The sequence below is a fragment of the Podarcis bocagei genome, assembly GCF_964188305.1.
Source record: "Podarcis bocagei genome assembly, chromosome: 1".
Taxonomy (NCBI): Eukaryota; Metazoa; Chordata; class Lepidosauria; order Squamata; family Lacertidae; genus Podarcis; species Podarcis bocagei.
In genome coordinates, this window is record NC_138125.1 from 12,683,039 (window position 1) to 12,699,945 (window position 16,907).

The window sequence follows — 16,907 nt, forward strand, 5'->3', positions numbered from 1 at the left end:
ATGATAGATGATAGATGATAGATAGATAGATGATAGATAGATAGATAGATAGATAGATAGATAGATAGATAGATAGATAGATTATTACGGCCATAGGCCCATATTCAATACATCATACAGCAACACAGGTATAACAAGATAAAATTAATCAATTAAATTACGTTTAAATCAAGTACATCTCAGACCGTAAGTTTCTAAATTCCATTAAAATAAGAACAATATAGCACTTAAAATATCAAATTATCAGTATAAATCAGCTACTTCTCACTGCGAGGCTACGTTTCCCATCTGCCCCTTGCTGCATTTCACGCCTTGTAAGCATGAACATGTTTTAAAAATAACGCAAAAAGGCAGATAATCTAGAATCATAGAGTTGGGAAGGGGTCATCTAGTCCAACCCCCTACAATGCAAGGAATCTCAGCTAAAGCATCCATGACAGATAGCCATCCCACCTCTGCTTAAAAACCTCCAATGAAAGAGAGCCCACAAGCTCCTGAGGGAGACTGTTCCACTGTCAAACTACTCTCACTGTCAGAAAGGTTTCCCCTATGTTTAGTCAGAATCTCCTTTCTTGTCATTTGAAGTCATTGGTTTGAGTCCTACCCTCCAGAACAGGAGAAAACAAGCTTGCTCCACCTCCCATGTGACAGCCCTTGAGATATTTGAAAGATGGATTTCATATCTCCTCTCAGTCTCCTCTTCTCCAGGCTAAACATACCCAGTTCCTTCAACCGTTTCCTCATCAGGCTTGGTTTTCCAGACTCTTGATCGTCTTGCTTTCCCTCTTCTGCACACGTTCCAGCTTGTCAATATCTACAGTTGCCCTCGTATTTACACTTACTTTGCTTTTGAATTATCGTACTGGAGGAGACTCTTGAGAGTCCCATGGACTGCAAGATCAAACTATCCATTCTGAAGGAAATCAGCCGAGTGCTCACTGGAAGGACAGATCCTGAAGCTGAGGCTCCAATACTTTGGCCACCTCATGAGAAGAGAAGGCTCCCTGGAAAAGACCCTGATGTTGGGAAAGATGGAGAGCACAAGGAGAAGGGGACGACAGAGGACGAGATGGTTGGACAGTGTTCTCGAAGCTACCAGCATGAGTTTGACCAAACTGCAGGAGGCAGTGGATGACAGGAGTGCCTGGCCCATGGGGTCACAAAGAGTCGGACACGACTAAACAACTAAACAACAACAACAATACACTTACTTGGAAGTAGGTGTCACTGAGCAATGCATCAGCAAGTGGTTAAAGACGCCGCTTCCACACCGTGGTCCAGATCAGTCTTCCTCCACACACACATGCACCGCTGTAGCTGTTACACACACACAAAATCTGTGTAACCCCGAGCTACGTGGCAAAAGTCACCTCTAGTTTAGCCCCAAATGAGACTTCCTTTTGACTCGGCATATTCATCTAAGATAGGAGACATCTGAAACCCTTACAAGATTACCATGATGGGGAAATCCTGAGACTCTTGCAACTTTGAGAAGCTTATTTTCTGGTGAGAAATCCAGATGACTCACCCGGTCGTGAAATGTCCTTTAACGTCTCATGCACCGCCGGCTTGTAACATCCTTTCAGCTAAGGGTTTGAGCAAGAGAATGCCCAGTTTGAATCGGCCCTCTTCATTATGAACTCATTAGGTGGACTTGGCCAAGCCACTCACCACTTCCTCCAGACCTGAACCCTCCCCCCTCTCCACCTCGCTGCAAAATGGAAATAAGAAATAGAATCTGCAACAAAATGTTGCAGCGTGGAGTGCTCCTATGCAGGATACTCCATTCCATTCCTGGTTTCCGATTTCACACACTTACACATCAGTGAGCATGCCATGTCCACCAAGCGTGCACAGTCCTCGTTGAACTATTTTTTTTTCTTTCCCGTAAACATGCCAAGAACGAACTTTGCTTCCACAAACCTGACGTACACCAAGAGTACCAATTTTGGCTACAGGGAGAACTGGGACTTAGAGAACTGAGATAAAGACTGGCATATATGATGACACTGAAGATGCTTCTGGTCTTCCTTGCAGAGTTGGTGTAGAGGTTTCTATGGTAATGTACGTGGAACACATTTGAAAGTTGCCAGCAGCGGTCCCCTAGAATAATCAAGTTATACTGATATTATTACCGCCATTCTGCAGTTGGCGGTCACTTCCAGACAGCCTGTTAATGAGAATTCAGCCTGATGTGTTTGCAGAGAGTGTTGATGACATTGGCTATTTAATGAGCATTTATCCTGATCTCTTAGTGGGAAGATTTTATTATACATTTATTATTTATTTCATAAAATTCATACGCCACTTGGTTGTGGGGGTGGGGACAACCTCAGAGCAATTTACAAAGAGAATAAAACAATACAATTATCAGTAAAAACAGTATTAAAAAATCATGACTCTTCAAAACATTCCAAAGGTGAAATCAGCAATAAAGAAGAAACCCGAATCAATGTACACCTGTAGGAATGGTTTTTACCGTTTTTAGAATTTGTAGGAATTGTTTCATCGTCTTTAGAGATCCAGGTCTGTTGCTGCCTCTCAAATTTGAAGCAGATAATGAGAATTTGCTCTGATGATGATTGCCATTTAAAGGAATTTGCATGCCCAGGCCAATGGAGTGGCAGGCAAAGGAGCTGAAATTCTGTGCTCTCAGTTATGCAAATATTCCTTATTTTCTCATTGGTCAGGATCTTTGAAATGAGGCATCAGCTTCCCACTTCCCTTCAGCCTGGCCTAAAAAAGTGAATCTCCAAATGTATCGTTTGAGGCCTCTCTGTATTAACTACCGTGTTGTTTTGTGATTTAGTTGCTTGCTTCTCCTCCTTCTCTACTCCTTATTTTTCACAGCTGCTCTCCTCCCTTGTTTGAACTTAATTTCATCAGACCTTTGGGTGAGCAGCCACTTCTCCTTTTCCTTTCCTTTCCTATCTGGCAAGGTGGATCTGCTCCTCTCCTCTTCTAAAGAGCAAAAGAATGACCCTAAATCAGGGGTGCCCAAACTTTTTTCTTTCCCCCCCCCTTTCCCCCCCAAAAAATTTAAAATTAATTTTTATTAAGTACAAATTAGAAAACATACATATTTACAACAAAAGAAAATACAAAGGAAAAAGAAAATACATATAACCGAGGAAAAAAATACTTTGCCTCTTCATATTTACAGTTATTTATACCTCTATAAAATGCTATTCACAATAAAGGAGTGAAATGAAAGATAAGATATCAGAAAAAAGAAAAAAAAGAACAAAGAAAAAATAAAGAAGTAAAAGAAAAGGATCATAGGTAAACAAATTTAAAAGTAGATAAGTATTCACTATACATAGCCATAAATATAAATATAGATGCGAAATGGCCCAAACTTTTTTCAAAGAGGGCCAGATTTGATGACATGAACATGAGGGCCGACCAAAGTTGTTCAGCTTTTTTTTTAGGATTGAAGTTGTTCAGCTTTTTTTAGAGTTTTACCCCAGGACATATACTGCCACAGGGGCCGGATTAATTAAATCAACCAGTGGGCCGGATTAGGACCCCGAAACGGACTTTGGATATGCCTGCCCTAAATGATCTGGAGTTGAGGTGAGGAGCCAGTTGCCATGGGGCAGCCCTACTACCAGATGAGGAGCAGAGAGACATGATTGTCTAGGGTGGGAAAGTGGGGCAGCTCCCCATTCCCCCATGTGTGTTTTTCCCTATTTCTTTGTGAAAAATTGGGAGAGGGTTTTTGTTATGTACTGAAGTTCTCACCCTGGGCCAGCAGGGTTTTCACTTAGGTCCACATATGCAAATAAGGGATTGAAAGTGACGTTCAGTGATTGGATAGTTACAGAAAATGGTTACTGTTGCGTTCTAGTGGAGCTCTATATAAGCAGGCTGGCTGAACCCTCCAGTTCAGTTCTGTTCTGGCCTGTGAATAAACAAGAGCTGTTTGAAGAATCACTGTGTCGTCTGATATGTCCACCCACAACTTAACAGTTTTGGAAAATTTGGGAGAAAGCTCCCTGTCTTTCTTCCCAGTTTTCCCCCAGGCCTTCACATCAGTGGCGTAGCGTGGGGGGTGCAGGGGGGGCCGGCCGCACCGGGCGCAACATCTGGGGGTTAGGGTTAGGGGGCGCAAATCCACGGGTTAGGGGGCGCAAATCCACGGGTTAGGGGGCGCAAATTACTTGCCTTGCCCCGGGTGCTGACAACCCACGCTACGCCACTGCTTCACATCCTCAGTCAGGGGGAGCCAGCCCTCCATATGTCTTGGCTAAGACCTTCCACCATCCCATGTAAGCTGGCGCTGATGGGAGTTGTAGTCCACAACATCTGGAGTGAAACCACTGGAGTGAACATCTGGAGTGAAACCGCTGCCTCAGGCAGCAGATTTTTGGTGTCGTGAAAGGGCAGCAATATGTAAGTTATTTTATTTGTTTGCTATTATTGCAACTTTTGGGTAGGTGGCCAAGTTTGCCAATGGCACCAAATTAACCAGGGCTGGTTACAAACGAAAAGGGATTATTGCAAAGAGCTCCGAAAGGACCTTTGGAAACACGGCAAATGAGCATTAAACCGGCCAGTGTGCTTCGATGTAAGTTTGTGTGAAAGTGATGCCTATCAGGGCAAAAGATGTACTGATGCAACCTTTTGGTGCATCTACTGTAGCTTGGCACTCTACACAAATGCACTGCAAAATTTACTTGCTTCTTTAAAAAGCATTTCTAACCCACTTGATATTTAGAAACCTCGGAGTGGAATACAAAAACACAGCATGAAAACAGTAAAACAGTATTCTAAAAACAAATGACGGGCCAATCTTATCGGTCAAGGAAAGACTAGGCAAAAATGTGTGCCATTACAGGGTGACTTGAATTGATGGGCAGTGCATCATGTTGCGTAGAAGGAAGGATAGCAGTAGCATTGGCAGAAAATGTTTGTTTTGGGTTCGCCACCCTATGACATTTTATATGGTGCCACGAGGAAAAATTTCCTGCAATATTACATAGGTCCAAACATATCCCTGTGGGATAGCTCAATTGACAATGTATGAGACTCTTAATCTCCAGGGTTGTGCGGCAGCTAGACTGGTGACTGGGAGTGGCTGCCAAGACCATATAACACTGGTCTTGAAGGACCTACATTGGCTCGCACTATGTTTCTGAGCACAATTCAAGGTGTTGGTGCTGACCTTTAGAGCCCTAACCCATGGCAACTCTCAGGTGGGTGCCATTGGCATTCTAAGAGAACAAGGGAGGCCTTCGTGGCGAGTTCCAGCACCTCTTTTTCTAGAAAGATAGCTCTGATTGAATGTCCACAAGGCCTTGTTTTAGGAGAGAGGGGGCGGTACTTTTCTCCATCCCCTTTCTCAATGCATCATTTTACAGTGGTACCTTGGGTTAAGTACTTAATTCGTTCCGGAGGTCCGTTCTTAACCTGAAACTGTTCTTAAGCTGAAGCACCACTTTAGTTAATGGGGCCTTCTGCTGCCGCCACGCCTCCAGAGCACAATTTCTGTTCTCATCCTGAAGCAAAGTTCTTAACCTGAGGTAATATTTCTAGGTTAGCGGAGTCTGTAACCTGAAGCGTGTGTAATCTGAAGCGTATGTAACCTGAGGTACCACTGTATAGAGTTTATCATGTTGCCTCAAACTCGCCTTTTCTCCAAACTAAAAAAAAAGCACTGTCCTCTCTGCTAGTGATTATACTAACAATTGCAGCATGCGGTTAGATCCTGGGAAATGCCGCTGTTTTTTAAATTTATTTCTCACTCCTATTAAGTGGGCAGTGTTGAAACAATTGAGTTAGTTGTGTAGAGTTCTTTTCTTTTTCTTCTTCTGTTTTCCCCCCACCCCTCCCTTTCTTTGGAGCATGAGCTAACACCACAACTGACTGTTACTTCCTGGCCCCGGTTTCATGCATGTAGGGGGGGGAGAGACAAGTCGATGCCAGCAGTAGCTGGAGGACCTCAGCTTCTTCTTATACTCCTTCGTGAAAAGAGAGCTCCAAGGCACTTGAGAAGAACCGGGAGCTGCTGATCGCAAAGGTAAGCCATCGCTAGTGTTTTCTGACCCTGGCATTTTTTGACACAGGTGCCCCATTCGGTGCTCGACTGGGGTTGCCCCTGTGGCGAAACGCAGCGCCACCCTTTCCAGCCTTACTCAGAAGCCTGCCTTACTGAGTCCAGTGAGACTTACTCCCTCGTAGAGAAAGCAGCTGTAGGCTGAAGACAGGCAATTATATGCACACATAGATAATACATAGGTAATAGAAAAGCACCGTTGCTCAACATTACCACATGCATCCTCGTGACCACGCTGACGGGGAGGTTTTTGTGACAGTTCTAATGCCTTCATGGCAGAGCACATGTGTCGTTTGAGACTGGGAATGTTTTCGTTGTAATTCCATTTCACATTGGTTTTGCATGCCAGCTTTTTGGGGGGGTGAGGGGAGGAGAAAGGGTATATATAGTGCTATTTCCTAGGAAAAGAGGTGAACTCACCATGAACTTGTTCTCTTGTTCTCTTATCGTGGCAATGGCGCCCAACCTGAGAAGTGCCAGAACTGAGTTCTGGTGAGTTCCACCTGAAACAAGCCCTGGGTATACATTTTTGAATACAAATATATAATCACCCTGAAGCTTCATGGGTGCAATGCAAGAGGTCAGGGTGTTTATCACAGGAAAGAATGTGTCTGTCACCTAAGATCAGCTCTCACAGAAAGCCACTGCCTGTCTGGAACCAAGAGCTGGTGTAATGTAGCGGTTGGAATTCTCAGGAAAAAGATCTGTGAGACCCAGTTTCACATCCTCACTCTGTCCCAAAGCTTGCTGGGTGACCTTGGGCCGGTTTTTATCTCTCTTCCTAGCCTACCTCTCAGGGTTGTTTGTCATGATCAAATAGCTGTGTGGTTAGAACATTTATTCAGTATGAATTGTAGTGGCTGCAAAATCCGGATTGGGAGAGTGAGATTGTGATGGCTGGATTTGTGCATTTGGCTGAGGAGCTGTAGCTCAGCAGGAACTTCCAGGCAATGTGTTTGTTGATCGTTCGACCTTTTGAGGAAGGTTAGATGAAGCTGTGTGGAAGAAAGTGAGACCCCACACTTTCCAGTGCATTTTCGTGTCACTTTCTTTATTGCAAGAAGTCCGATACTTTGGGGAAGTGGGTTTCTTCTGCAAGACTTCCCAACCAACTTAGACTTGTTTAACCTTAATTTGTTGGCATGTGATTGAATCCCTTACAAAAACAGTGACATCGATGTCTATTTCTTTACATGCACAAGATCCCAAGTTTGATCCCTATTTAAACATTTTAAGTGTCGGTCTCTGCTGGGATGTTAAAGATAAAGATCTGCTGGGATGGTAAAGGTAAAGGGACCCCTGACCATTAGGTCCAGTCGTGGCTGACTCTGGGCTTGCGGCGCTCATCTCGCTTTACTGGCCGAGGGAGCCGGCGTACAGCTTCCGGGTCATGTGGCCAGCATGACTAAGCCGCTTCTGGCGAACCAGAGCAGCGCACGGAAACGCCATTTACCTTCCTGCCAGAGCGGTACCTATTTATCTACTTGCACTTTGACGTGCTTTTGAACTGCTAGGTTGGCAGGAGCAGGGACCGAGCAACGGGAGCTCACCCCGTCACAGGGATTTGAACTGCCGACCTTCTGATCAGCAAGTCCTGTTTAACCCACATCACCCACATTCCCCACATCTGCTTACCAGTCAGCAAAGACTGTGTTGGGCTAGATTCAGCAGCTTCAGAAACCCAGTGTAAGTACCTTGGTTTGCATATCAGACCAGGGAAGTCTAGCTTCAAATTCCCAGTATTCAGATTTATTCAAAAGGCGCCAAGCTACAAAACTTACTAGGTCAGCTGAGGCTAGTCATTATCTCTCAGCCTGCCCTACCTGACATGGTTGTTGTAGAAGAGGGTAAAATGTAAGAGACAAATACATGTGTGCTGCCTCTAGCAGCTTGGAGGAAAGGCAGGAAATTGCTGTAGCAAATAACTAAATCTCTATGCTCACATGTTTTCAGGCACGAGATCTTATAGCCATCTCTGTACTTTGGATATCTGCTTGTTGTTGGGGTTTTTAATGTAATGTTTGTATGTAAATTGCTCCCCTTTTGACCAGTGACATCAGACAGCCAGGTCTATCTGCAACTGGGTTTCCCACCCACCCCTTTTTTTCCTGAGGGTGCAGGGAGGTAAAGAGTCTATGGTCACATCCACAGCATACATTTAAAGCACACTTACATCACTTTAAGAGTCATTTTCCCCCCACCCCCAGAAGAATCCTGTGAACTATAGTTTGTTAAGGGTGCTGGGAGTTGTAGCTCTGTGAGGGGTCCCTTTGCAACTCAAAGCACCCTTAACAAATGACAGCTCCCAGCATTATTTGGGGGAAGCTGGGAAGGGGGTTGTTGGGGAAGGGGTTGTTAGGGGTTTTTTGTTGCTGTTCATGATGTTATTTCTTTGTACCTTCATTTTTAGATCTTACAATGATGGAAACTGTTCAGTTTGGCTGTGTATTTTCAAAGCGTTTTATGTATCATTCTTGACCACTTTCCTTCCGTTTGCAATTATGTGAATCTTTTAATGTGGTAAATGGCCTGGAGCGTGGTTTTAACGATGGAAAGATACAAATAAAATGATGGTGATGACTGTTTAAAGGGGTATAAGAGTGTACCTTGTGGATGTGAGCTTAGTGGTGGGCTGACCCTGTCTAATTCCAGCTCTGAATTAAGAGTAATAACAATAATAAATAATAATAAATAATAAATTTTTATTTATACCCCACCCTTCCCAGTTCAAAAACCGGGCTCAGGACGGCTAACAACAAATTTAAAACACTTAATTGTAAAAGCAGCATAAAATACAATATAAAAACATGAATAACAATAAAATTCAAAATTCAGGTGGCTGTGTCTTCTCTGGAGCACAACAACCCAGGGATCCTCTTTCGTTGCCTCATCTTTATTTCACAACCGGGGTTATTTTGTACATTCCACCCCCTCCATTAGCTTTTAAAGAAAATATGAAATTGAGAGTTGGCAGAAGGCTTTTTCATTCTTCCAGCCTCCTCCCAGATTCACCATTTGCCTTGCCTTTCTTCCCTGTGACTTCGCTAAGGGCTGTGGATGATAAAAGCCCGGCACCATGATTATTGCTTCTGCGTCCCACTTCTCATTTGTGGAGGGGCCTTACCCTAGAGGTCAGGGACAAACTTTGCACATCCCTTCCTTGTTGGACGGTTGCCTATTTCTCTGCTCTAAAAGTTGACTCGCTGCTGCTTCCTTTCCCAGTCCATGGTTGCTGTAAGCTTTGTGTTTTCGTTTTAATTTGGGCGTGAGCTAATTTGTACTTCCTTTGGATGATTTAGATCTAGGGACATCCACAATATACACATAAACACAGAGAGAAAGAATTGCCTTTATTTATATATTTTTAAAAAGTGCATATTTACACAGGCATGGCTTCATCCAAAGATTCCTAGAAAAAGATTCCTAGTCGCCTGCGGTTCCTGCGCAATGTTTGCCATCTTGCCAAAGGTTGCAGGCAGCTTTACCTGCAGCAATTGTATGTTGATTGCCCTCTTAGAAGACAAAGTCCAGCAACTGGAGGAACGTGTAGCTACGCTCCAAAGAATTAGAGAGCTGGAGCTCTTCTTGGAAGCAACAGAGAACACCGTCTCCACCAAGGAGGAGACAGGGGACACCCCTGAGAAGGAGGCTAGTTCACGAATACAGGTGCCAGATATATGGAGAAACATGACTCAAAGAAGTAGGAGGCCCAGGGTTCGCTCTGATTGTTTAGAAATACACAATCGCTTTAAAGTCCTCTCCCCTAGCATGGAAGACGAAGAACAGACTCCATTTGAGGATCTCTCCCTCATTACAGTCGATCAGGTATATGAAGACGAGCAGCAAAGTCACTCCTCAGGGAATGTGCAGGCGACCTTGGAACGGACAGCTCACGGAAGAACCCCGACCAAACCTAAGAGGAGGCGTGTAGTGGTGATAGGGGATTCCCTACTGAGGGGAACAGAAGCAGTGATCTGTGGGCCTGACAAGATGTCTCGGGAGGTGTGCTGTCTCCCCGGGGCTAAGATCCAAGATGTAACTGAACGACTGCAAGGAATCATAAAACCCACTGACAAATACCCCTTCCTCTGGCCCAGGGAGAGAGGGAACAATAGTGGAAGTGAACAGCTGGCTTTGCAAATGGTGTAAACAGGAACGGTTTGGATTCTTAGATCACGGACTGCAGTTTCTTGAAGATGGACTTCTGGCAAGTGATGGGCTGCACCTCACAATGGTTGCGAGGAATGTTTTTGCCAAAAATCTCAGAAACCTCATCAGGAGGGCTTTAAACTGACTAATGTGGCGGAGGGAGACAGTGCTCCTGAAGGTAGGAGTCTATCAATTGATGAAGATGATCATCCAAATGTCATAGACCAAATGGAGCAAACAGCACGCAGACCTAGTGGTGGGAGGAAAAAATCCTTAAATAAGAGACACATGGGAATGATTAATGGACTTCAATGTCTGTACACTAATGCACAAAGCATGGGAAATAAACAAGATGAGCTTGAGCTCTTAGTACAACAAACTAAATATGACATAATAGGCATCACTGAAACCTGGTGGGATAAGTCCCATGATTGGAATGTAATAATGGAGGGATACAATCTATTTCAGAGAAACAGACCAGACAAGAAAGGAGGAGGAGTGGCGTTATATGTCAGGGATGTGTATACCTGTGAAGAGATCCAAGATTTAGAACCTCAAAGCCAAAGTGAGAGCATTTAGGTCAAAATTAAGGGAGAGAAGAATAACAGAGACCTCATTCAAAATAAAAAAAATCCTTCCAGTAGCACCTTAAAGACCAACTAAGTTAGTTCTTGGTATGAGCTTTCGTGTGCATGCACACTTCTTCAGATACGAAAAGCTCATACCAAGAACTAACTTAGTTGGTCTTTAAGGTGCTACTGGAAGGATTTTTTTTATTTTGACTATGGCAGACCAACACGGCTACCTATCTGTAAACAGAGACCTCATTGTGGGAGTTTACTATAGATCCCCAAGCCAAACAGAGGACATAGATGATGCCTTCCTGGAACAGATGGCCAAGCATGCAAAAGGAAGGGAGATAGTAGTAATGGGGGACTTCAATTACCCGGATATTTGTTGGATGTCAAACTCAGCCAAGAGCATAAGGTCAAACAGATTCCTCACTGGCCTTGCAGACAACTTCATTGTCCAGAAAGTGGGAGAAGCAACAAGAGGAACAGCCATTTTAGATCTGGTCCTAACCAGTGCTGATGACCTGGTTAGTGGGGTAGAAGTGGAAGGATCGTTAGGCGCGAGTGATCATGCTCTTCTGAAGTTTACTATACAGCGGAAAGGAGCAGCCAAGCATAGTAGGACTCAATTTCTTGACTTTAAGAAAGCCGACTTCATAAAACTTAGGGAGGTGCTGGGTGAGGTCCCATGGACAGTAATACTAAAAGGAAAGGGAGTTCATGATGGCTGGGAGTTTGTTAAGAGGGAGATAGTAAAAGCACAACGTCAGGCAATACCAATGAGACGGAAACATGGAAGGTGCCTAAAGAAGCCAGGGTGGCTATCTAAAGAACTTTTAACTGAGTTAAGATTAAAAAAAGATGTGTACAAAAAAATGGAAAGGGGGGGAAACCACCAAAGAGGAATTCAAACAAATAGCCAGCACGTGTAGACACAAAGTCAGAAAAGCTAAAGCACAGAATGAACTCAGGCTTGCTAGAGAGGTTAAAAGCAACAAAAAAGGCTTTTATGGGTATGTCCGTAGCAAAAGGAAGAACAAAGAAACAGTGGGGTCACTCAGAGGAGAAGATGGTGAAATGCAAACAGGGGACACAGAAAGGGCTGAACTCCTCAATGCCTTCTTTGCCTCAGTCTTCTCCAATAAAGAAAACAATGCCCGACCTGAAGAATTTGGAGCAAATGATTCAGCAGAGGAAACACAGCCCAGAATAACTAAGGAGATAGTACAAAAATACTTGGCTAGTTTAGATGTATTCAAGTCTCCAGGGCCAGATGAACTGCACCCAAGAGTATTAAAAGAACTGGCAGATGTGATCTCAGAACCACTGGCAGTCATCTTTGAGAATTCCTGGAGAACAGGCGAAGTCCCGGCAGACTGGAGGAGGGCAAATGTTGTCCCTATTTTCAAAAAGGGGGAAAGAGAGGACCCAAATAATTACCGCCCAGTCAGTCTGACATCAATACCAGGGAAGATTCTGGAGCAGATCATTAAGCAAACAGTCTGTGAGCACCTAGAAAGGAATGCTGAGATCACCAATAGTCAGCATGGATTTCTGAAAAATAAGTCATGTCAGACTAACCTGATCTCGTTTTTTGACAGAATTACAAGCCTGGTAGATGAAGGGAACACAGTGGATGTAGCCTACCTTGATTTCAGTAAGGCATTTGACAAGGTGCCCCATGATATTCTTGTAAAGAAGCTGGTAAAATGCGGTCTTGACTATGCTATCACTCAGTGGATTTGTAACTGGCTGACTGACCGAACCCAAAGGGTGCTCATCAATGGTTCCTCTTCATCCTGGAGAAGAGTGACTAGTGGGGTGCCACAGGGTTCTGTCTTGGGCCCGGTCTTATTCAACATCTTTATCAACGACTTGGATGATGGACTCAAGGGCATCCTGATCAAATTTGCAGATGACACCAAACTGGGAGGGGTGGCTAACACCCCAGAGGACAGGATCACACTTCAAAACGACCTTGACAGATTAGAGAACTGGGCCAAAACAAACAAGATGAACTTTAACAGGGAGAAATGTAAAGTATTGCACTTGGGCAAAAAAAATGAGAGGCACAAATACAAGATGGGTGACACCTGGCTTGAGAGCAGTACATGTGAAAAGGATCTAGGAGTCTTGGTTGACCACAAACTTGACATGAGCCAACAGTGTGACGCGGCAGCTAAAAAAGCCAATGCAATTCTGGGCTGCATCAATAGGAGTATAGCATCTAGATCAAGGGAAGTAATAGTGCCACTGTATTCTGCTCTGGTCAGACCTCACCTGGAGTACTGTGTCCAGTTCTGGGCACCACAATTCAAGAAGGACACTGACAAACTGGAACATGTCCAGAGGAGGGCAACCAAAATGGTCAAAGGCCTGGAAACGACGCCTTATGAGGAACGGCTAAGGGAGCTGGGCATGTTTAGCCTGGAGGAGGTTAAGGGGTGATATGATAGCCATGTTCAAATATATAAAAGGATGTCACATAGAGGAGAGAGAAAGGTTGTTTTCTGCTGCTCCAGAGAAGCGGACACGGAGCAATGGATCCAAACTACAAGAAAGAAGATTCCACCTAAACATTAGGAAGAACTTCCTGACAGTAAGAGCTGTTCGACAGTGGAATTTGCTGCCAAGGAGTGTGGTGGAGTCTCCTCCTTTGGAGGTCTTTAAGCAGAGGCTTGACAACCATATGTCAGGAGTGCTCTGATGGTGTTTCCTGCTTGGCAGGGGGTTGGACTCGATGGCCCTTGTGGTCTCTTCCAACTCTATGATTCTATGATTCTATGATTCTATGATTCTATGAATCATTGCTTCAACACTGGTGATCTTTGCTTCTTCCAGTACACTGATATTAGTTCGCCTGTCTTCCTAAGTGATGTGTAAAAATTTTCGAAAAATCTTTCGAGGAATTGGAGATGGCGTTTATAAATGGTCCATGTTTCACAACCATACAGTAAGGTTGGTAGGACAATAGCTTTGTAAACAAAGTCCTGTTTGAAAGTCCTGTGATTCCCAACAATGGGGGCTTCAAAGGGAAGCCTCACCTGATGTAATGATGACATTTGGTGATTGACAGGTGGGCAGCCCTGCATGCCTGTCAACTTTGGCTCACTGGGACGTGGGTGGGGTAAAAAATCAGGCTTCTCCAGGCAGAACAGGTTCCCTTAGAGCCTCTTCATTGGTTCTTGACATTCCAAAAAGAAGGCAATTCATCCCTTCCACCCACCTTGGTGCATTACTGATGCAGCAAGCTGGGAACTATCTGCTTTCACTTTTGATATGCTCAGCTCTTCTGTCTGTGGATGGAGTGACCACTAGTGGTGAAGCAACCGACATAGCTATGGTTTGTCAGATCAGACATCCCACCTAACCATAGGTGGTGCGCAAGCTACAACTTGCAAAGCCACTTGAAAGCATGGTTGTTAAGTCTGGTTGGAGAGCAAATCACAGAGGCTTCTGAGATCTGCGCACATGTGCCCTGTGTTGCAAGCCACTGACGTGCTTGTGGTAGTAGCCTTCTCAGTGAAGGGCATTTAGATCCTGGGCTTCCTCTGCCAACGCATGTGGCCCATTGGATCCTCCTGAGAAGGACAAGGTATAAGAGAACTTCTTGTTCCAGACAAGCCTTTCTTGATCAACAAGGTATGAAGAGCATAAGAAGAAGAAATGCCCATCTAGTCCTGCATCCTGTTCTCACAGTGAACAACCACATGCCTCTGGTGCTGACCTTTAAAGCCCTAAACAGCCTCGGCCCAGTATACCTGAAGGAGCGTCTCCACCCCCATCGTTCAGCCCAGACACTGAGGTCCATCTCTGAGGGTCTTCTGGCGGTTCCCTCACTGTGAGAAGTGAGGTTACAGGGAACCAGGCAAAGGGCCTTCTTGGTGGTGGAACACCCTCCCTGTGGAACACCCTCCCATCAGATGTCAAGGAAATAAAGAACTACAGTGGTACCTCGGGCTACATACACTTGCAGGTTTCAGACTCCGCTAACCCAGAAATATTACCTTGTGTTAAGAACTTTGTTTCAGGATGAGAACAGAAATCGCGGTACGGCGGCAACGGGAGGCCCCATTAGCTAAAGTGCTGCTTCAGGTTAAGAACAGTTTCAAGTTATGGTACTTCTACCATATGTGGTGGGAGTGTGGAAGGGTAAAACAGTTTTGGGAGAAGGTATATACAGAATTAAAGAAGATATTAAAGTACACGTTCAAAAAGAAACCAGAAATCTTCCTATTAGGGATATTGCAACAAGAGATAAAAAAGGAGGATTGCAGACTGGTATACTATGCGGTTACGGCGGCAAGGATTCTAATAGCTCAGAGGTGGAAACAGCAGGAAACTCCAACAGTGGAGGAGTGGAGATCTAAATTATTGGAATATGCAGAGCTCGATAAATTAACAGGAAAAATTAGATATATAAAAGACCAAGTGTTCATTAAGGATTGGGGAAAATACGTAAATTATCTGGAAGGCATTAGTGAGGGACAAATAACGCTAGAGGGATTCAGAGATGTACTGTGATAGATTATGGTTATTGTGCAAGGAAAATAGAGAACAAAATCGGACACAACGGCAATATAAATGATGAAACGTGTAACTTTATTTATTTGCTCCGTATGATTTGTGGCCACGCTGAAGGAAGTCCTGAAAGAAATAGTTATGTTATGGGAGAATTATGAAAACAAGAAATTTGTGTACTTTTTACTTATTCTGTCGGTAAGCTTTTTTCTTTCCATGTTTTGTCTTTTCTTTTTGTATGTTAGTCTTTATTTTCTTTATGGATCAAATAATAAAAAGAATTTGAAGGGAAAAAAAGGAAGATAAAGGTGGTCTATAAATGTAAGAAACAAGCAAATAAATAAATGTTTCTACACGTTACTTGGGGAAAAAAAAAAAAGAACAGTTTCAAGTTAAGAACGGACCTCCGGAATGAATTAAGTACTTAACCCGGAGTACCACTGTATCTGACTTTTAGAAGACATCTGAAGGCAGCCCTGTTTAGGGAAGTTTTTGATGTTTGATGTTTTATTCTGTTTTTATGTGTGTTGAAAGATGCCCAGAGTGGCTGGGGAAACCCAGCCGGTTGGGTGGGGTATAAGTAATATATTATTATTATTATTATTATTATTATTATTATTATTATTATTAATCCACAAGCAGGACCGGAACACAAGAGCTCTCTTCCCTCCTGTGGTTTCCAGCAACTAGAATTCAGAAGTATTGCTGCCTCTGACCATGGAGACAGAGCATGGCCATTATGGTTAGTAGCCTTTGCTAGCTCACTCCTCTGTGAAAGCCATCCGTGTTGGCGGCTATCACTGCTTCCTGTGGCAGTGAGTTCCATAGTTTAGCTATGTGTTGTATATTGTAAAATGTATTGCTTAATCAGCCCCACTTCCCCCTCCTCTAAGCAGTGTGCATAGAATCATAGACTTGGAAGGGACTGCAGATATCATCTAGTCAGTGGCGTAGCGTGGGGGGTGCAGGGGGGCCGGCCGCACCGGGCGCAACATCTGGGGCTTAGGGTTAGGGGGCGCAAATCCACAGGTTAGGGGGCGCAAATCCACGGGTTAGGGGGCGCAAATTACTTGCCTTGCCCCGGGTGCTGACAACCCACGCTACGCCACTGCATCTAGTCCAGCCTCCTGCAATACTGGAATCTTTTGCCCCATATGGGGCTCAGATCCCAGGACCTTGAGATTAACATTCTCATTCTCTAGCGACTGGGCTAGCTTTTGTGGAACAGTATCAAATATTCAATAGACAACACCAGTAAAATTAAACTTGGAAACAGATAGACGTAATAAAATGCATCAGGGTATAGACAAATAATCGGCAAATAAAAAAACACACTCTACGATGCGATAATTTTTATTGTCATTGTCCCATACAGAACAACGAAATTGAAAAAATCTACATCAGACATTCAAAAATCAACAAGCCTGCTACCCCAGCTATCCCAGCCAGGTTAGCCCCCTAAAAACTCTGACACCCCATAATTAAATACAATATACTCCCACAGAGAATAACTTACACTGCGTTTAAGGTAAATTCGCATTTGGATAGAAACTGTTTCTCAGGCGGTTAGGGTAGCGCTGTGGGTTAAACCACAGAGCCTAGGGCTT

The 16,907-nt window shown here is 44.0% G+C and overlaps 1 protein-coding gene and 1 long non-coding RNA gene across 4 annotated transcripts in view; one reads left to right on the plus strand and one right to left on the minus strand.

Moving 5' to 3' along the window:
- The window catches only part of LOC308587571, a 199,878-nt gene that overhangs the window by 29,482 nt on the left and 153,489 nt on the right, over positions 1–16,907 (minus strand). The gene's annotated exons all lie outside the window — the stretch shown is intronic.
- The window catches only part of GPR132 (G protein-coupled receptor 132), a 28,208-nt gene continuing 16,877 nt past the window's right edge, over positions 5,577–16,907 (plus strand). Inside the window, exon 1 of one of the 3 annotated variants that reach the window (XM_081193931.1) lies at positions 5,577–6,022. Coding sequence is in view for 1 of the 3 variants with exons in the window: in XM_081193929.1 (XP_081050055.1) it covers positions 16,018–16,042 (25 nt within the window). In the remaining 2 variants the exon portion in view is untranslated. Of the gene's footprint in view, positions 6,023–15,940; positions 16,043–16,907 lie in introns of those variants that run through there. The other 2 variants (XM_081193930.1, XM_081193929.1) reach the window with 2 other exon arrangements.